At 44.2% G+C, this 22,186-nt stretch overlaps 1 protein-coding gene across 3 annotated transcripts in view; it reads right to left on the minus strand.

Annotated features, from left to right (window-relative positions):
• Positions 1-22,186, minus strand: part of Sh2d4a (SH2 domain containing 4A) — a 57,002-nt gene that overhangs the window by 29,589 nt on the left and 5,227 nt on the right. For all 3 annotated transcript variants that reach the window (XM_041674852.1, XM_041674850.1, XM_041674851.1), the window contains exons 2-4: positions 21,480-21,848; positions 14,629-14,785; positions 12,793-12,964 (exon numbers count right to left, since the gene is read on the minus strand). In XM_041674852.1, coding sequence (XP_041530786.1) covers positions 12,793-12,964; positions 14,629-14,785; positions 21,480-21,660 — 510 coding nt within the window. In that variant the 5' untranslated portion in view covers positions 21,661-21,848. The remainder of the gene's footprint in view (positions 1-12,792; positions 12,965-14,628; positions 14,786-21,479; positions 21,849-22,186) is intronic.

Consider the following 22,186-nt stretch of genomic DNA (forward strand, 5'->3'; position numbering starts at 1 on the left):
GGGATTTCCCTCTCTATGCTGTGAATACCATTGGCTAATAAAGAAACTGCTTCGAGCCTATAGCAGGGCAGAACAGAGCTAGGTGGAGAAAACTAAACTGAATGCTGGGAGAAAGAAGGCAGAATCAGGGAGAAGCCATGGAGCCCATTGAGTGACAGATGCCAGATGGAACTTTACGTGGTAAGCCACAGCCATGTGGCGATACACAGATTAATAGAAATGAGTTAAATTAAGATGTAAGAGTTAGCCAATAAGAAGCTAGAGCTAAAAGGCCAAGCAGTGATTTAAATGATAAAGTTTCTGAGAGATTATTTCTGGGCAGCCAGGAGTGAACAAGCAACCTCCTACTACAAACTCCCTGTCATGCTTTGACCATGTCAAGCATGCCTTCTCCTCAGTGTCTTTGGGCCCAGAATTCCCTCTGCCTGGACCACACTTCCCTCTCATCCACCCACACTGCCTCTCCAGAGCTCTACTCCAGCATCACCTCCTCAGAATGGTCTTCTCCAACCACCACCACCTCCCAGCATCCTCCAGCCTCTACATTCTGTCTTATTTTATCCACATTTCTTATGATCACCAGACTTCACAGATACATTTATCTTTTTTTCACCCCACTCTACAGAACATAAGCTCCTGAAGGGAAGAAATTTTGTCTAATTTTATCATAAAATATGTCTTCAATTTTCACACACATAGCAGGCAACCAGAACATATTTGTTTAATGAATATATGGCTGATACAATGTAATTAGGGACAGTGGTGCTGGAAATTCTCCCTCTGATTCCCTGCATGTGTCTAGGACCTCAATGACAAAACTGAGAATCTCCAGATACTTAGGTCTCTCATATAAGGACGCACAATGTTTGCAGTTAGCCTATGTACTTCCTTGTGTTTACATCAAATCACCTATCATAATGCAAAGTAAACATTTTATTAATATTTATTGAACATGGCCAAAACAAATGCAGTGTTTTTGCATACTTGTGATGCATGGTTGATTTAATCCATAGATGTAGGATAGAGACTGCTTTCCACTGTCAACACACACAAGGACTAACATTCCAAAAATACACATTACAACATTATTTCTTTTCAAAGCTTTATTCATTCTCTCTCTCTCTCTCTCTCTCTCTCTTTCTCTCTCTCTCTCTCTCTCTCTCTCTCTCTCTCTCTCTCTCTCTCTGTGTGTGTGTGTGTGTGTGTGTGTGTGTGACTCCCAACTTCTTATATGAATGCTGGGATCCAAACTCCAGTCCTTGTGTTTGCACAGCAAGCAAGAACTCTTTAATTGTTGATCCATTCTTCCAGTCCTGAATTTAACATCAGTTCTTGATGTTCCAGAGCTGTCCCCATGGATGGGTGTCACTAAAGAAGAGCTAAGGAGTAGCTCACTTGGCCCACAGGAACGTCTAGGTAGCCTCTTCAAAAGCCCATTCTTGGGTGTGAATCTATTAGAAAACACTTTAAACCCTCCAGGAACCCACAGGGATGACCCCAACTAAGACTCTGAGCAATGGTAGAGAGGATGCTTGACTGGCCATCTACTGTAAGCAGGCTGGTAACTTCCTTAATTGCCATCAGTTAAGGGATAGAGGTACTCCCTCTATCCCTTAACTGATGGAGACAGAGGCAGAGATACACATATAAGCACTGTGTTGAGCTCCTTCCTTACAGAAAAAAGAAAGGAGAAATTGTACCAGCCAGAGGAGTCATGATGGGGGAACCCACAGAGACAGCTGACCTGAGCTCACAGGGGCTCATAGATGCTGGACCAACATAGGCCCTCTGGACATGTGTGGTAATCATGTAGTTTGGTCTCTTAGTAAGGCTTCTAATGGTGAAAGCAGGACCTCTTCCTGGCACTTAGCTGACTTTTGGTAACCTGTTTCCCATGATGGATTACCTGGTCCTGCCTGCATGGAAGGGAGGAGCTTGGTGCTGCCTCAACTTGATGAGCCATGCTTTGTGCAAGCCCATGTGGAGGAGGAGTGGATGGTAAAGGGAAGGGGACAGGAGAGGAAAGATGGAAGGAGAAACTGGTTGGTATGTAAAATAAATGAAAAAATGTTATTTAAATTAAAAGAAAATAAAAAATCCACAAACTTCTCTTTTTGGGTTTGTGTTTTACCATTAATTTTCAGACTTATTATGCGTCAAGTCCTACCACAATCTATTTCTAATTTATTGTGAACAGCCTGTGATCTGATAGCAATCTAATATTGTGGCAAAAATAGGATGTTGGGGGTTATTTGATCACACTGTGAACCCTAAGTTTGAGTTTGCATTAATTAAATAAAATCAACCTTGGTTTAAGAAGCCGAGTTAGCAACAAGTTGACAGAAAATTATCATAGAGAGCCAGAGGGTGCCTGTAAGATGATAGACAGATGCACAGGACGAAGTAGGGAGGGACTTTGTGTGGCATGTGTCTTTTTGTTTTGGCAGAGCAGAAGCACACTGGCTTTTGGAAGGCAGCCAGCTAAAAGAGGTCAGCTAGTTGCCAGTCAAGATCTCTGAGCTAGCAGGTTTTCACCCCAGCCTCTGACTCCAGAATCTTATTGATAAACAGAATGATAGAGATTTAATTAAAACCTATATTCGGCAGCAGCAACATAGCTGGGGCCTTCAAAAACAGAATTCCCATCAGGCCAGAACCTGAGTGGCCTGGTGGCTGCCAGAGAAGCAGGCCAGTAGCTGCAGAGCCACAGTTGCAAGCTGAACCAGCAGTAGATCAAAGCACAGCCTCCGTGCCAATAGAGAAACCACGGTATGGCTTGTTCTTTACGGACAAGGTCATGTCTGGGTGGATGGAAAAGCAATCTCAGGCCCAAAGAAGCTCTCAGCTCAATGGACGCTGGCAGCAGAAGCTTCTGTTCATCCCCAGCAGTGAGGCTCACAGAGACAGGAAGCCCATGAGCCACTTGAGCAGGAATCACAGTTGATGCCAAGCTTGGGAGGCCATTTGTCACTCTAGAAACAGTCTTCCCTGGGTGTTCGCAGCCGCTGGGGATGCCACCTCTGCTTTGGCTCTGCAGTGAGAGGTTCAGCAGATACATCTTGGCATCTGTTCATTGCACGGCATCCAAGATGCTCCCAACTCAAGATAAATGGGGAAAGACGAATGGCTGTGCCTGAGGCTCTTAAGGCAGATCTCACTTTCTGCTGCCCAATTTCATGTCTGTGTGATCCTAATGATCTAATTTGTGGAACATTAGTGGAAATGGCTATGCATCTAGCCCCCTGAAGACAGAATGCAAATCCATTTTACCTGGTGGAATCCATACGCCTGCATATGATTGATGGAGACTGCCAACTTTTGCTGAATGCATCTTGGGAAAAATGTACTGTGGCTAAAAATTAAAAACACACACTCTTTTTTTTTTTAAAATAGTGTTTAGAAGTGTGAAGTAATTCCAGAAGCTGATCTAACCATGTTCCCACAGATCTGGAGCCAGCAAGTCTCTCTTCCCACTGGCACCAAGTTCCTGAGCCAAGAACACATAAAAGCACTGTTTCCACTCAGTAGAGCACATAGATGAACAAATGACCCAAAGCCAGGAGCTGATGGTTTGGTATGTCTCATTCCCCTGATGCCCTGCAACTTGGGTGTCTTCTACATGTCAACAGGTACGGCTCAGTCCTATTGAGAACAAACAACCATCCTGGAATGCTAGAAAAAAAAAAGGAAAAGTAACCGTGTGTGTGTGTGAGAGAGAGAGAGAGAGAGACAGAGAGACAGAGAGACAGAGACACACACACAGAGAGAGAGAGAGAGAGAGAGAGAGGGAGAGAGAGAGAGAGAGGGAGAGAATTACATCTTGGGTCTATTTTTTTAAGGTTTCACTGTCTTAGTAGATAAAATGGACCATTATATACTCATGGCACATTTCAAGCTTTCTACTGAGATTTCGTTTTGCTCGTGGTGGGCGTTGAATTTTACTAACTTTACAAGTTTGCTAGCCACTTGAATGTCAACAGTGGTACAGTCTTTATTAGTGATTTAGTACTGTTTTGACTTTGGACAATATCTTTGATGACAGAACTCATTTTAAGGTGAAGAAACTGTCTCTGGGTTGTGCAGGAACACATATTGGCTTATGCTAATGTCTGTTTTCTGTGCTGCTGACATTGTAGCCACAGGCAAACCAGATGCAGGCCAAAAGATCATTTATGCTTATGCCTTGAAAACAGAAGAATCAGACAGGGTTTCAATCCCCACTTAGCCCATTTCCCCTCATTTTAGTATTCTCAAGGAACATTCAGCTGCTCAGCATTGAAATAGAGTCCTGAGACCAGTTCCCTCATCACAAACAAGTAAGTTAGGGTTGTCTCTTCAACCGGCTCAGATGACTCTGAAAATGTTTGAATTCTTTCTGTCCTCATAGATGTGAACTTGGAGACAGGTTCCCTTTCCTCGTTGATTTAAGATCAATGGAGCATTGCGTTCCAAACAGGGTCAGTTTCTTATGTTGAAAGCTAGGAGGTAGGATAGGCATCCCACCTTGATCCCTCCTCAGGGATACAGATGATGCTCCCAATGTGCTTAGCTGTACTCTTAAAATTAGGACTTGACCCGTTTATATTCCGAGTTTTGAAAATTCTCTAAAGCCACATGTCATCACGGCCTGACCCTTAAGTTGACTCACCCATTCATCAAACAGATATTTTTGAACCAACATTTTGTCAGAGACGCCATCAGTACTCCCAGCTATTGAACTCCCAGACCCTTCAGTGTTTCCTGAACTAGCAGTCAGCTACCAGACATCTGAAAGTGACCCGCTTATTCCTCAGTGTGTGCATTGCACCAGATTTCACTCCTTGCTCAGCGATGCTACCTGCGTGGGTAACACTTTCAATCCCCTGTATGGAACCTTGGCCCTCTAGAGCCCCTTATCCAGTGCACACACAGCATTGCCTTCCCAGCGCGCACTTTTACAAGTTTACCATAAACTTTTCCTGTTTCTTCTTTCACTAGTATTTTCAACCTGCTCACTGGTTTTGAATTTATCAGAAACGGCAGGGTTGTTAATATTCTTGAAATAACCGAGAGCTAAGCATACACAACGTGCCAGATGGTGTCAGCCGCGGAAAGTATGCCAGAGACCAAAGAGAGCCCTATGGTCATGAATACCACCTAATGATGTGCTCAGAGTGCTGTAGGTTTCTTGGTTTTTGAAATTTTAGGTTTGGTTTTCAAAAGCAAGGTGCACACATTGGATCTCAAGTAGACTTACTTTAGTATGGAACTGAATTTTAATAACCACTGCAGAGCTAAATAACTCTACCCAAATACTTTTATATATTGAAGCCATGCTGTAAAGCTTTTCATACATACTAACAACCATGTTTATAAAAATCCTGCTTTTCAAGGTGACCCAAGGTTTGACATGTCTCAAAGTTTCGAAGTAAAATAATGGACTTCAGACTTGCATAAAGCATGTCCACTCGGATACACCAATACAGATTTTACCAGCCCAGAAAATGCACTGTGTATAATGCACTAGGCTGAAAACGGCGCATCCAAGAGACTTCTTTATTAAGAACCATGCAGCTTCACAGGCTCAAACATGATGGCTTATGATGCCTGCATAAGAGGGAGACAATCTCAGAAATGTTCCTGCCTCTTAAGCACTCAGAGGGAAAATGAGCTGCTTGGAGATGGTACTGGCCCTCTCTGAAAATGATCAGTATTCTCTTCGCTTATTCCTACGTAAGAGAAATTGAGGGAAAGTGCCCTGTGCCAGTACAATGTGGGTTTATAAAGCACTTCTGGTTCAAAGCATTGTTTGTCCGTCATGTCAAGTGTCACCGACGTGGTTAGGGAACCTGTTAACAAGTAGGAGAGCAGAGACTCACGCCCATGTCCTTTCTGTAGCTAAAACTTGCTCCACTCATTCTCCCAGAGGGAGCAAGAGTCTTCTCCCACACAATCAGCCTCCTTACCATCTTCCACCTGTTACCCGAAAGGAATGTAACAGAGTTTGAAAAATTTATGGCCGGAGTTAAAGCAATCACATCAGCGTCTTGCTTGCTTCTGCTAAAAAAAAAAAAATATAATAATTCCTTCAATGGTAGCTACACAAAAATTTCCCAGATAAAGAGGGAAATAGAAAGAGAAGAAGAACAGAAGCAACAGAGCCTCCTGGAGGCCAAGTCAGAATGAAGGTCTCAATTAAGTCCAGGAGTGTAGCTCATAGCGTTGGACAGATGACAGTATATTTTAAATGCTATTAGACCGGGAAGCATAGCAATTTCATCTACACAAGCAACTGGGTTATAGATTGATGCTGCTGACGCCATAGTTATTATAAGGCTGCAAACTGCAGTCCCCCAGGAGAATAGATGTCATACAAGAAGGATTATCCTAATTATATTCACTTGTAAAATTGATTTGCAAAGCCATTCATTTAACATTCACTTTATTTAAAAATAGGGTTATACAATCAGACAAATGCCAGGGCCTCTTCATTTCATCTAAATCAGAAGACTCCAATAAATGGAATGCTTTTCTAGAATTTATATTTGGGGAATGAAGATAAAAGTAATGAGTTAATATAAAACTGAAATCTTAATTTTTTAAATCAAATGACTCCACTTTTACCTACCCTATTCTCCTATCCTTCTTAATCCTGATACTCTGTAATAGAAGAATATTTAGAATAAGAACTTCTATAAGGGTAAATACCATGCCAGCTTGGACCAGCATCTCCCGAGTCTTCTACAGAAAATAGAACATTAACCCACGCTTAATAGGGCCTCATAAATACTGGATGAATGAACAAATATACAATGAATTCACAAATTGCTTTTTTAATCACTAAAAGATATGAAATGCAGCTTTGTTATTAATCAAGACAGAGTGAAGTCACATGCTGCAGATGTTAGCTGTCTCTCATCTCGCTGGCCAGTCGGTGATGTAACCACCCCCTTCCACATCACTTTAATACATGTCTATAATATTTAGCTTTGGAACACTTGGATTTAGCCTTTTGCTTATAAAATACCAGGAGTGGGGAAGAGGGAGAGGGAGAGGGAGAGGGAGAGAGAGAGAGAGAGAGAGAGAGAGAGAGAGAGAGAGAGAGAGATTTCCCAAGGCTAGTAGACTAACAAGGTGAAAAGTGGGATATCAATTTTATTGCTGAAAATAGCTACGTGCTCCTTAAAAAGAGATCTTGCCAGAACACTCTTCAAGACAATGGAAACCAAGGACTATTTTCCCCATTTGTCTTGTTCTTCTAGCAAATCATTTTAGTCTACGGAACGCTTTAACTGAACCGTGCAACAGACGCTAACACAGTGGTTCTCACTTTCCCGATGCTGTGACCCTTTAATTCAGTTCTTCGTGTTATGGTGACTGCCAACCATAAAATTTTTTTGTTGCTACTTCATAACTGCAATTTTGCTACCTTTATGAAACATTATGTAAATATCTGTGCTTTCCAATGGTCTTAGGAAGCCTCTTTGAAAGGGTTATTCAGTCCTCAGGGGGGTCACTACCCACAGGCTTTCAACCTAACTGCTCTAACACGACATTTGATGTAAGAACACACCTTTAAATTAAATATCTTGTTTAGTTTCTAGTTTAATCTGTACATTAGCGTACAGAATGGCTACATTAGGAGAACTTCAGCCACTGCTCTCACACCTTCTGTCCTACAGACCTACACAGCAACATGGACACAGCAGAAAATCCAATCCGCTAAGCAGTGTTGGAAAGGCAAAGCATTTCAGATGCGACAATTTAAAGGCTGTTTGCTGGAGGGGGCTGCTTGTTCATCCCGGCTGCCCAGAACTGAAATAATCACACAGAATCTCTAGGCCATTAGCTCTAGCTTCTTATTAACTAACACTTACATATAATTTCACCCATTTTTATTAATCTGTGTATCACCACATGCTGTGGTTTACAGCCTAAAGTTCTGGCGTCTATCTCTGGCTGGGCTACATAGCCTCTCCCTGACTCGGCCTCCTTTTTCCCAGCATTCAGTTTAGTCTTTCTCTCCTAGCTCTGTTCTGCCCTGTCAGACCAAGCCAAGTTCTTTATTCATTAACCAATAAAAGCAGCACATAGACAGAGGGACCTCTCACACCAGCTGCTCTTTCATTCACATCTAGGAAACAGTTTTAAAAGAAAGATAAAGAAGTTGTCTAAGTCAAGATATAAAACAATGAACTGTGGCTAAGGGGATAACCAGGTTTTAAAACATAACTTATTCAAGAAGCCTTGATCAGTGGGGTGGAGGAAAGCACAATTAAGAGTAGACCATGGCTATTCACATCATGCATGATAGTTTGTAAAACACTTTCCTGTATGTTATATCTTATTTACACACTAGTTCAGCGACACACAGCTACTGTAGACCCCATCTTAGAGATCAGGAAACCCAGACCCAGAAAGTTAATGACCGATTCCAAGTGTTCAACTTGACCTTTGGTCTATTGGCACAATATTTCTTCTTTCTTCATCCCAATTCTACCAATGAGTTGGGTGGGCGAAGCACTGCAAATGACACCTACAACATATATTGTCACCAAGAGCTGAGTACAAAGCAAAGCTGTGGAAAACCATGTTACAACTTCATACAACACTCAAGACTATATTTTTGCACTGTGCTGGAGGTGTACCTTCACTCTTTCCTAATTTATTTTACATTAGTGTCTTATGCCAGATGCTTTTTGTTTATTTTTTCCTCTTTTTAAAAAGAACAGCTTAAATGGTTTATAAAGTGCTAGTATTTTGTGTGTCGTATACAAATCTATAAAATATCCTAAATTCTGTTAGCTACATCTAAAGTACTTGGGTAACTGCATTAGACTCCAATTATAGCTCCTCTCTTGGTTCTTGAATTAGAAAGATAAGCACATTAGCACATTTGTTCTTTCTCTGTCTTTATGTGACACACCCACTATTTTATCTTACACAAACAGCAATATTGAAATGCATTGCAGCCCTTAGCCTTTCACCTCTGAAGCATGCTTTCGTAAGAGCAAACAGTCAAACTCCAGTCTGGATAGTTGCTGCTTTTCGGGATAGACAGCATGCTTACCTTTAGTTTGGAAGGGCCATACAGAGGAAGGAAGGGCTAGGTGGAAGGTTTTTGTTATGTCTTTACAGGTAGAATGTGTCCTGGTGGGTAGCTCTCAGACCGTGTGGAGGCAAAGTGCATAGTATGGTTTGTGGGGCCTCATGCTGCTGAGAGACAAGAGCTCTTAACTCTAACTCCTTTTGGATAAAGAAAATAAGACACAGAAGACTCTTGGAGGCTTTGTCATCTGCTGTCTGAGAGGTCTTCTTTTTCTCCTTTGCTTTGTTGCATTTCTTTGAACCCAGATGCTTCTGGGGGCCAGGGGATACTCACTGGGTTTTTATTTAGTTACTTGCATGAATGTGGGTGAGAGATGAACTAGAGCAGGAGCAACCAATGCATCAGTGGGTACACCAAGGAAGAAAATGACACCCATTTCCCCCAGCCACCAGTAATTGTCTACAGGCCTTCAGGGATGGGTTGAGCCTCATGGGCCCTTACCCCTTCCCAGACGGAATGTTGGGGGACTACTCTTGTGTAGCTCTTAGACATATAACCCCAGTTTTGGAATCCCCTGTTTAGCTATATCACTGGCTGGCTCTGAAGGTCATTTCCGCAGAACTAGTGGAACAATTCTCTAGAGATAAAATTCTAAGAGTGAGCAAATATTGTCATATCCAAGGTTCCTTTTTGGGACAAAGACAGTTTTCTGATGTTAATAAGTTCCCAAACTACACATTGCAGAGAAACACAAAGGTCTTATCTTAAAAATTAGTGTAGTCTGCCATTCTCCTGTTCTGATCCTGTTCCAAATTCTTACAGGCAATGGGAGAAACATGGAGACTATTCAGATAGCTATCCCTATTCAGTGTCCCCAAGAGCTCAACACAGTTGCAGGGCTCTAAGTATTTTCCACCCAACTCCCTGGGTTGGGGGTTGACACAGTGCCTCATCTCTCATTCTCTCTGTTTTCTATTAAACCCTCAGCATATTTGTATTTGCCTAGAAACAGCATCTGGTCCCCAACTGGCCTATCAGAACCCAGTTGGATGACAGTGAAGTCCTGCTGCTGACTGTCACCTCCAGTTCAGTGACAGGGACCCACGAACCCTAAGAGTTCACTGTGATCTGCTCAGGACCACAGAGGCCTTGCACAGGAAGAAAGAGCATCACTTCTGAGATTCCTTAATTGTATCGCCCCTGTCTAAGAGAAACAGTTCTTTGGTCCACATAGGATTTTACCAATGATTAAAGATAAAAGAAAACTGGCACACTAATGAGTTTTTTGCGTAAATAGTTCAAGATGGGCCGCGTATTTGCTTCTTCAGGTTGGAGAGCATCTTCAGTGTTTTTCAGGGTTAGACACTATTTTATGATCACCAATACTGAAAATTCCTAGTGCGACACATAGTACAATACAGAGGCAGGGGGTACTATTAGGGCCATTTCAGAAATTAGTCAAAACTCTGTTCTAATTCCAAGCCAAATTTTTTTTTTATAAAACTAAAGTGAGCAATTCAAACTGCAATCTTTAAAATCAAACATTCTAATAACAGAATCCAGAGATGTGCTAATTTATACATAAGGGATGGCTATAAGAAAATACTGAAAGCCTGTGTTTTCCAGAGTTAAACTATTATGTTTCTAAAAGAACAACAACAAAAAATCATTGTGTGTACAGTAAAAGCTGAAACTTACAACACACAATGCTGTCGATTCTGAGTTAAGATATTCCCAGCAGTACCCGCTGCAGTCTCACACAGCGATGGGAAAACGGTGGTCACATGGTAAGTTCACTGAAGTCATGAGATACAGCCAACGCGAGTTCTACCGGAAGCTCCTTGGATTCATTAGACATTTGATTTTAAATTAATCTTTGTTCACTGTAAGTTTACAACCCTTGCACCATTGCAAAATTTTGCATTGCCTGCTTTCAATTATGCGACCCAATATAGGGTCATGTATTCACATTTCTTGTAAAAAAGACTGAGATGATCCTAATTCTGGAACACATCTTGACCTAGAAGTTTGGATTGGTAAGTGGAAGGCATATACTATCGAGCCTGGTTCTTACGGGCATGATAGAAAGAATGACCTCTAGAGGTAGTGTAAGGACACAGTCACTAGTTGAGGTCAATGGTTGAGGGGGCCAGGAAGTCAGCTTGGCAGTTAGGAGCACTGGCTGCTCTTGCAGAGGACCTGAGCTTGGCTCTCAGCACCATCGTGGCAGTTCACAACTGTCTGTAACTCTAGCTCCAGGGGATAAAACGCCCTCTTCTGGCCTCCTTAGGCAACATATACACATGACACCCATACACTGAAACACAGATACCCATACACGTAAAATAAAAACAAACAAATAAATCTCTGGAAAAGAACTGACAATTAAGGAGTAACTTAGGGATCATGAAGACCTAGGAATGAATGAGACATTCAGCATGTTGCTGAACCAAGGCTACCCTCAGACTCCTCACTTGCAAGAAAAACAAGGATGGGCATTTCAGGAAGGCTCAGTAAGTAAAGCACTTGCTCTACAAATGGGAGAATTTCAGTTCAGTTCTCAGAACCCATAGAGAAGTTGGGAAATGCATGCTTGCAATCCCAGCACTGTAGAAGCAGAAGCGTGAGAATGTCTTGCTCACTGGCCCCCAGTCTAGTCTGACTGGTAAGTTTCAAGCTAATGGGAGACTATCTAAAATGAGGGAAATGGCTTCCTTCACAATGACACCGAGGAGTGTCTTCTGGCCTTCACATACATGCACATATACCTGTGCTCACATGTGCACAGAGTACATAAAAAGCAAGTAAAATAGACAGAGAAGCGGTAGCTAGCTCACAGTGCTGTGAGCGCTAATGGAGACACTCTGCAGCCTGCTCTGCCTTTGTCACATAATAACCCTAGAGACACGTTAATGATAAGAATATTATCAGACTCAGGAGTAGGCAGAACAGAGATAGCCATATCCCCGTGGGCCAGCCTCTAAGTGAGCTTCGGGCAGCTGCCCTAGTCACGTACAACCCACGTGGACGTGAATGTAAGTCAAACAGTAGCAAATCCCGTTAATACACAGTGTAATTAAATGTCTGGCAGAATAATGTACTTTGTAATGCAGTTTATTGTTCTTCCAAACTATAATCCAAGAAGCAAATTATATTTGAGCTTTCTAAAGCACCTGGTCCATAAAAGAATTCACATCAGTCCTTAGCATAAAATCCTACATCCTATGCAGAATCCATGAAGTCAAAAAGATGCTCATGTTTCAGAATGCAATCTAACTCGGGAACTGGCTGAGTCCTGCCCTTGATGTATCTGGGAATAAAGTCTTACTAGACCACAACAATACTTGCGCATGTGTGTGCAGTCATGACAAGGATTGTTTGGCTCACAGACCGTAGCTTATTTACTCTGTGACTTTTACTGAAGAAAACAACAACAACAACAGAAAAACAAAACCAAAAGAAAAAAAAACACCAAACAAACAAAACCATGCTGTAGATGTGGGGGGAAATTAAAAACATATTAAAATGTCCAACTTGACTAGAGTTTCTTCTTAGTACCAGCCCCACTGGGGAAAAGGTAATGCTTAACTTTACTCATGAAGTACAAGGTTAAAAAAAAAAAGGCTCTACCCCTGCCCCATATAAGGTGAATGGCAGGACCTTAAAGGTTGAGGGTATTTGAGCTCCAGAGCATGCTCACTGTGTCAGTGGCTGCTTGCCTCTGCCTCCCTGACTGTAGGATTCTGCACAGTGGTAAGACTCACGTGGGCTCTGTCGTCACTCTTGGTTGGTATTGTTCTGGGTCCTTGCCCTGATGTCTGCTCTGCAGCTGCTTTCCTGGTGACATTCTGAGGCTCCAGCTTCTGTAGTTCTGGCTGAGCACAGTTCTGTGACTTTGTTCTCAAGCTATTGGTGATTTCTGCAGACTGAGCTTTCCTGCCGAGAAACAAAGGGGAAATGAGCAAAACATCCTTCAACAGGAACAGGCCTTCCGAAGCAGATGTCTGCAATCCAAGCCAGAAGAAAAGAGCAGCAGCTTGCTGGTTGTAACGCTTATCATCTAGTAGGTCTTTGGCCAGCACTTTAAAAACATTACCTAAATCTTCATAACACAATCTGAGGCTGTCCTTGCATTGTAATAAAAGGTTCAGAGAAATATTATAATTTACCCAAGACCACATCATGGTTTTGTCAGGATTTGAATCCAGGGCTACCTAGCTCCTGGCTCAGCTAGGCTCCCAGTACATGTTGCCTTCTTACAGCTATCCAAAGACTATCCCCTGCATTGCTGTTTTATAAGCTCATTTATACTTTTGATCTCATGAGAATTGGAGTGAGACTCTATTAGTCTTTGGACACTGAAGTTGGTTCCCCACCTCTGTTCAGCTCACCCGCTCAGAGTGGGGCTGCCCAGAACTAGAGGAGGGTACCCAGCAGAGATGATAATCACCTGCCTCTGTTCCAAGTCACTCATGTGTCCAGTTGACCATGTCAATTTCCCATGAAACTCTCACTGCCCCTAGAAGAGGTTCAGACTCCTATGCCCAGCCCCTTTAAAGCATCACCCCATCTCTAGGGGTTTATACGGTGTACCCCAAGCACTCAGAAGCTTTCACCACTCCCCACTTAGCTGTTCAAAATCCTGACTACATCCTCTAATTTCTCTCCTAACCTTCTATAGCTGATACCCAACTCTTCTTCAAGGCTCAACTTAGATTTCCCCTCCTCTATGCTGCAGAATGCTGGACTCCCACCTGGAGCAGGGGGATTCTGTTTGCACCTTAGCCAAGCCTCCCTCTGCATTGCAACAGCTGGCTGTGCATTTTGCCTTGTTTCCTTCCTAGGTTGGAATGAATTCTGCTGACTCCCTCTGCATTCCTGGTGCCTGGCATAGCTCAGACTCTGCCATCCAGCTGCCCACAGCTGGTTCAGTACTCACAAACACACCTGACACTTGGCTACATCCTGTGCCGCTGCTCCAGGAAGATGCTAACCTAACTGAGCAGAGGTGGAGCAGGGGCAGCCAGCATGCTCGTGCAAATCAGCCCTGGGATGTCTGTGAGAGCGGAAGCAGTTGTTGGGCAGCACTGCAGGCCAGAAGGGTATCGCTGAAAGTTCAAGCGAACTTTCTGGAAAGACCTAAAGTGATTCTTCTGACTTTCGAGTGCCACTGTGTTCTCCTACCAATGCTGTAGGCAAGAGGTTTCGATACAGTGTGTTGCAGCTGAATGTGAAATGCCCCATAGGCTGGCGAGGCTGGATACTTGGTTCTTGGTGATGGGGCTATGTGGGAATGTTGCAGAACCTTTATGAGGTGAAGTGTCATTGGAGGGAGTGCGTCATCCAGGCCAGTCTTGATGTTTTATACTCCAGCCCCATTTTCTGCTCACCCTGCCCTCTGACCGCAGGTGTAATGTGACCAGATCCCTGCCACTGTGCCTCCCCAGCCACGATGGACTCTATTCCTTTTTAACTTTGAGACAAAGAAACCTTTACTTCCTTGAGCGGCTTTTGCCAGGTATTCTGACACAGCAGTGAAGAGAAGGTACACACTGCCCTTTAGCATGCAGCCGGGCGCAGCTGGGACGCAGATCGCCTACCTGAGCTCCGACTCCTGCGCTGCTCTCAGACGGGCCCTCTCAGCAAGGATCTCATCGCAGAGCACGTCGTAAGGCTTGTCTAGATGGTGTTCGCCCATCACCCAAACCCACACCTTCTTATCAGCACCCAGCTTCCAATGGACAGATTTGCCATTCTCTGCAAATGAAACAAAATTTGGGTTGAACAAACTATTTATTGGATACTATGTTATTATGTGTCCTGATCACTTTAGTATTTTCCAGTCTTGGGTTGGGAGTGAAAGCAAAACACTCCCAACCTGCTCAGGAGCAAACAGTGACGCTAGGGGCTGTGACAGCTTCTTCACAAATATGACGGGCCTGGTGCTTCCACCTGCCAGTGCTGAGAGAGAATGACCTCATTCACGGCGTTCATTATCCTTTAGGGTAAGAGAGTGACGGGCATCAGGAGTCACGCAGAGCTGAGCGTTTGCTCAAGCATTTGGCATCTGCACTACTGTTACAACACTTAAAACAAGCGTTTTAGAGTTAGAATGGTTTCATTCAAACATTAGCCTCGCTACGTACCAGCTGTGTGATTTAGGAACATTCGTATCTTTAAGACTCGATTTCCTCATCTGTAAAATGGGGACACCAACATCCATTACAATGATGGCTGTGAATAACGGGCATGCCAAGGGTAATAGGGGTTCAGCAGAGGTTACCGGCTATCACCAGCCAGCCTATCACTTACTTACAGGGCTGCCTGGAGATTCACACCAGCATGTGAGAAGATAATACGACCTGGATAGTATGACACTTGGTGACTTAAATAAGCCTCGTGTGCAATTGGTACCAGGGGTTGTATTACATCTAGTTTCTGAGCTCCAGAAATGTAGCCAGATGGGACCAGAGAAATGTAACATGTGATTAGGAGAGGCCAAGAAATACAGTCCTTAAACTAAAGGGATGGATATGGGGTCTGCTCAGGTCACTGTGGTCCACAGTTAGGTCTAGCCAATGCCTTCAGACCAGCCCCGGGTGCTGAGTGTATGAAGGGGATGCCGCAGATGCTGGCCAACGCTGAATCCCTTAGATGTGCACACTGGGCTTGCCTCAGGGCTTCTGCGAAGCAGAGGAAGCTTTCCGTTCAATCGTTCATGTGCTATTGGCCCACTTCCGAGTGCTGTCTCTGGTCGCATTACAAAAGCAGGCTGCCAAACGTGATCTCTGCTTCCTGCCCTTCTCCAGATAAATGATCTCATCCCGCGGCCTTGGGAGTGCTAAGAACGGTTGAAGAGAGTGGGGCAGATTTGTACGATCTTTACCACGGGACCTCAAGGCCAGAAGGAACTGCCTTGACCCTGCTTTCACAGGTAGAGACACAAGTGATGGGGGATCCTGGGTAGAAGGGGAGATGGCACCCTGAGTGCTCTCCTGGCAATAGTCCCAGGCGCCAACCCTCGCTGGTCTTGCAGTTTCAGGACATGCCAAATGTTAACTCCAAAAAGTTGTCATACCTCATAAAATTGTCTCTATTACACACTCCCGAGGCCAGCTGTAATATTTTACTATGCCCACCTCTCGGCCTTCACTTAGGTAACTCTCCGCTGTTATTAACAACAGGAGGCCGACAGCTAGAGCCCACGGTGGTTGGGTACCACAAGAAGCAAAGACTGGAAGCCCAAAGAGTCCTTGTTTAGCTGGGACAGCATATGAACATCCCCAAAACGGTTTTCATAGAGTCTGCAGGTTGCGGGTGGCAGTGGTGACTCTAGGGGACAACATCTTGCCCTAGGGTGGGACGGACAAAGCCTAGAACTGCAGGTGACCAGTGAAGAGTTTGCAGGCAAAGAGTGAACAAGAGCTCAGGAAGCTGAAAAGGGCCACAAAGAAACCACATCTCCAGAATTCCCCGAGCTGGTACAGAGCGAGAGAGAGAGAGAGCACGAATCAGGTTGAGACTGGCCAGGTGGGCTTGGAAATTACTGTACCCATATTATCTTCAAAATCACTGGACTAGCTGACTCACAGAGAGAAGGAAACCTTGGAGAGAACCTTGGAGAAGCATGAGCTTCATTCATGGGCAGAGGAAAAGAATCCAAAGTGTTTGTAAATTTATGTAAGTGAAGAATTCTGATTCCCGAAATAACTGAGTAAGGTAGAAGATGGCGGGAAAAGCACACAGGCCTGCAGATGAGAGGGAAGAGAAGGGCGGCACTAGGTGATGCTGAGGGACCAGGAATGCCAGGAATCCAGGAGCAGGCAGGTGACTGGGAATGGTGAGAACCGGCACAGGCAGCAGGAATGTGTTCTAGAGTCCGTTAGAGCAAAGAGGATTCAGCTGTTTGCTCAGCAAACATTGCCAGAATATCTGTACATCCTGGCACTACCCTAAGGACCTCGGGGACAGAGAGAGCAAAGCTGTATGGGAGAGCTCCTTAGACTGAGGAAACAGGCCGGGCTGTCCCTGGGCTGCTGGGAGACGTCCAGGATGCCAGGATGAAGGTCAAAAGGGAAAGGCTGCAGAGGTGGGTCAAAGGAAAGCCTTGGCTGGGATATGGCTCAGCTGGAAAGGTGCTAACCTACATGACTGAGACTCTGGGCTCAGTTTCAAGCACAGCCATAATCAGGTGTGGTGGTTCACACCTGTGCACCCAGCGCTTGGGAGGTAGAGGCAGGAAGGTCGGTTCAGTGCTAACCTTGGCTACTTAGGAAGCTGAACTTCATTCAGTCTGGGATATGTGGGACCTTGTAACTGAAAGAGGAGGAGGAAAGAGAAAGGCAGGGACTAGGCATGCAGAGTCATGTGACTCCGAACACACCCCTTACAGAAAAGGTATAAACTGAGGACTTGTGAATGCAGCATACGCAAAATCTCTCTTACAGTCTAACACCACCCTGCCATTCTGGATTTTCTGTCCACCTTACCTGGAAATTATGTGCACACTTAAATCTGCACGTGGAGGGAGGGAGTTTGTATAGCACTCCACATAATTACAAGGTCTTTTGTTTCTCTAGTCTTTGAACTGTGACTGTACAACCACAGGTCTCTTTATGATTGTTATCTCAGGGACTCTTACAAAATTATTCTAAAACCAGCTTTTCTAGAAAAGTGGGTCCATCTCGTTTGAGGACTACATCATAAGTCACTCCCAAGCAGAGACTTGTAGTCACACCTTGCTCTTCAGGGAAGTGCTTTCTCTGGACGAAGAGGTTCTCCCTACTCGGAGCCATATGCAAACCCTCTAAGGAGGCAGTGCTAGACAATGCCGTATACAAATGGAGTGTCATGTCTCTTTCAGGGAACCAGCCAGACTACTCCAGTCCTTTGCCCTGATTACAGGATTGCACTGCTGTGTTTGCTGTTTCCTATGCAATGGGTCCAGCAGGATACAAGCTTCCCGTGACGAGCCAAGGACACGTTACAGTAAACCCTTCCTGGGTTATACCAGTCACTATATATATAACCTTAGGTTGTTCCTAACCCTTCTTTATCATGAGTCCATTGAGCTCCACAAAAGCATTTCGCCAAGATAACAAACTACAGCACATTGGAAGAAGTCAGTACTGGTGTGTGCGTGACTGACAAAAGTAGGGCTCCTATAACAGTACTAAGATAGCCAACAATTCTAAGATTTTTCTGCACACTGCCACCCCAGAGGCCTCTGGAGTATCTTCCACCACTGACCTCATCGAGTTCTCACAACAATTAAATGAAACCGTTTCAGTGAAAAGCACAAGCTTGCTACATTATAGCAGACTAATACCCTGGGAAGGGAAATCGCCAAAGAACAGAAAAGGCAAAGTAAAATCTGTGAGATTTAGTGACTGAGGATAGGGAAGGCCAGATGGGAGCCACAATGTCTTCCTGCCATCTGGCTTTAGTGACAAGGAACAGAGCAGAGCCATCATGACAGACTGAGAGACAGGACCAGAGGTTATGAGGAACTATAGGAAAAGTTGGGAAGAGTTTTCTTTATGGTGAGCTTGCAGGGCCATCTGGACGGAAACTCTGGTACGGTAATGACAAGCAGACCAAAGCTTGGTGAAAAGTCTTTTGGCCATATGGGTTTGAGCATGCTGTATAGAGGAAAAGGAATCAGCTATTTGTCTAGCTAACATTTCCAGAGACCCCGCTGCATTCCAGCTCTGCTCTGTGGAACCCTTGCTTCCTGGAAACGGAGGACTAGCTAAAGGAACGTGCCCGTGCTAACAATAGGAGTCCAACAGACGGAGATGGATCCAAGCCTTGCTCATTGTCCTATAACTGTAAAGAGACACCATGCCCAAGGCAACTCTTCCAAAAGAATCTATTTAATTGGGGCCTTGCTTACAGTTTCTGAATGATAGTCCATTGTCCTCATGGTGGGGATCATGGCAACAGGCACGGTACTGGAGCAGCAGCTGAGAGCTACATTGTGATCTACAGACAGATAAGGGGGGCAGGTGGCAATGCTGAAACTGGCTTGGGCCTTTGAAACCTCAAAGCCAATGTTAGTTATACATCTCGTCCAGGAAAGAAAGTGGGCAGTGGAGAAAGGGAGCGGGAGGGATTGAAAAAAGAGTGAAGAGGGGCCACAGGCCTTTTATGGCGTAGCCTCAGAAGTAAGGCTCTGTACTGAGCAGAGGAATCCTTTCAAACAGTTATATTCCCTGGTGACTAAACATTCAAATATACAATCCCATGTCAGTCATTCTCATTCAAACCACCATGAGTATCTCAGGTACATTTATCTCAAGGGCAGATGGAGATACTGTCCCATCCACCAGATCCTCACCTGGGCTTTGGCCTCCTAGCCTCTGCTTCATTAAGAAGCAATGATAAACAGTGCAGGGGAACCACATTTTCTGCTTGTGCCTCTGTGACAAAGCACACAGGAAAAGCGCCGCCTTCTGTTTAGATGCTTGCGAGGCGTCTTTAGTAACTGCTCCGAAGTCCCCTGTTGAGCTTGTCACATACCACTTTTGTTCACAGGACCCAATTGGGGGAGAAATTGAAGCCAGGGTCTATTCCAGCTGTTTGCCCAAGGCAAGTTAATTCATGACTGAGCTTCCCTTTTTTTGTCCATATAATGTAAAGAGTGCTTCGCGCTGCAGGCCTGTCTGCTAATGTTAAGTAAGATAATACACTGCAGCACTGGGCTGCGAGTCTGCCTGAGACAGCGCAGGAAGCACTGGCTGGGGTTCCTGTGTCCAAATGAGGGCCACATCCATAGTGATGACTGTTCTAACATTCTGACACCTAAAAACTGGTGAAATTAACTCAAATAAAGCATCTAACCCAAGATAGCTCAAAGTCTTTCTTACTCCTCAAATCGGGTAATTTATACCCTTTCCCCCTAAGCACGCATGCAGCTTTCCATGCATAAGATCCCTAAGGGTTATATTTATTTGTTTTGTCCTATAACACTGGGCAGTTAATACTAACAGTGCAGACATTTTGGGAGGAGAAGACACAAGGTACGTGCTTCACAGACCATCTAAAACACCAATAAGCTATTGCTATGCTCTCTTTTTAATGTTATACCCAGGACTTTATGGTTACTGGTGTGGTGCTGTTGGTGCACTTGCCCATGAAAGCACCCTCACCCTGATCTATACCCCAGCCCTTAAACTGCATATGTTGTATCAGGTAATAATCAAAATACTCATATTTGTTTTTCTTATCAGCATATAGACCTCATAAAAAGAGTTTCAGTTATAGTAGGGAGGCAAAGGCCACTAAACTGATTTCCACTTCCAATCTGTGTGTCTGGCAATCACGCCAGTGGGATTTTCTCAACTATTGAAATCCTGAGTGGTCTTATAAAATTTTACTTTTCCTGGCTTGATAAAAAAAAATGAAGAGAAATTAAACATGAATATCTCAGTGAATGACCTTGAAAACTGTGTGCCTGTGTGTGTGAGTGTGTGCACGTGTGTATGTGTTTAGTTAAGTACTGATCCATGGCAGACTCTGTGTGTGTGGGGGGGGAGGAATAATGTGCACTTTTTATATCTGTGCAAGTATACATTTAGGTCAAAATGAATGAAGAGTTTCTCCCCTGATGGTCTCAAAAGAACCCTTTCAAACTCCTAGGTATTTGTTCAGCCAGGAAGAAGATTATTTGAGGATTATTCCACACTAAAAACATACGCACGATTGCCATTTGCTTTCTTTAAGCAAGTTCCTTGCATTTTGACAGGGATTTCTTTAAAATGGTCACTTTAAAGTACCTGAGGTTGATGGCACGTAGTCACACTTGCTGCGTAATTGCTGCGATCGTACTTGGCATTGTGGTGGTAAAGTGCTAAGTGGGGGATAAAGGCCTTCCTCAAGGGACCACAAGTAGAGATTGAGGAGACTTCTTGTTTTTTTTTTTTTTTTAATATTTATTTATTTATTGTGCATGCAATATTCTTTCTGTGTGTATGCTTGAAGGCCAGAAGAGGGCACCAGATCTCATTACAGATGGTTGTGAGCCACCATGTGGTTGCTGGGAATTGAACTCAGGACCTCTGGAAGAGCAGGCAATGCTCTTAACCGCTGAGCCATCTCTCCAGCCCAGACTTCTTGTTTTTTGGAGGTGCTGGGATGGACACGTTAGGCAAGTGCTCTGTCACTGAGTTACACCCCCGTTCCTCAGCACCGACTTCATGACACCTTAATGGTAATCTGATTTTAGAGAAAAGACTTAAACATATATACTGCATGGTAAGTTTTCTGTGTTTATGTGTGAGCCGATGCAGGCTTCCAGCTAACAATCTGATTTAAGGGGTTGAGCAGCACAGGATAGAGCCACGACGTCGCAGCTCGTGTGGCCAGCTAGTGAGAGATATGAGCCCTCACAGCAAGGCGGTCGCAGGGCCTTCTGCTACCACACTCACAGCATAGAGGCGGCTACATTTACCTTTCTTTGGCCTGGATTTCACTGGCAAGCACTCCTTTCTTTCCATTGCTGCTTCTCTTTCTTTCCATCGTCGGATCTGTTCCTCCCTCATCTTGTAAAACAAGATCTGCTTCTGTTCTTCGCTGAGCTCTGCCAGCAGGTCAGGGTCTATGAACATGTCTGACAGTATCTGTTTCAGCATGCTTGCTGGTAGCAAGAACGTCTACACCTGCAGAAGAAGCTTCTGGAAAGGACGTATGCCACCAGCAGGCTGTGACTTGGGCACCTCCACAGACCTTCCCAGAGCGTGGAACACCTGGCATTAGCGACCCACTGGGACAGGAACTCGGCAGAGAGGTTTCTTTCTTAAACGTTGTTCAGTAGACAAACCTGCAAAGAAAATAACAGCCCAGATCAGGCAACAAAATGTACAGATTCTAGAAGGAAGCAGGCTAGTAACGAAAGCCAGGAGGAAACACAATATAGTTTATTATTTCAAAGAGAAAGAACAGAAAAGGCCAAGGTAATGTTTGGCTCAGAGTCTGTATAACCTCTGTTCCATAATAGATACTTTATCAGGAAAACCCTAACTTTGAACACGCTGATCTCAGGAAAACAGAAATTTAACAGAGGTTTGTCTGGCCTCCTCCCAAAACACATCAGGGCCTCCCAACTGCCAACAGCATGGCTGAAAAGAACCAACAATAACAACAATAACCAAAGATCAC

This window comes from Microtus oregoni, unplaced genomic scaffold (assembly GCF_018167655.1).
Source record: "Microtus oregoni isolate MIOR12 unplaced genomic scaffold, Mior012 000025F_ref0000491, whole genome shotgun sequence".
Classification (NCBI taxonomy): domain Eukaryota; kingdom Metazoa; phylum Chordata; class Mammalia; order Rodentia; family Cricetidae; genus Microtus; species Microtus oregoni.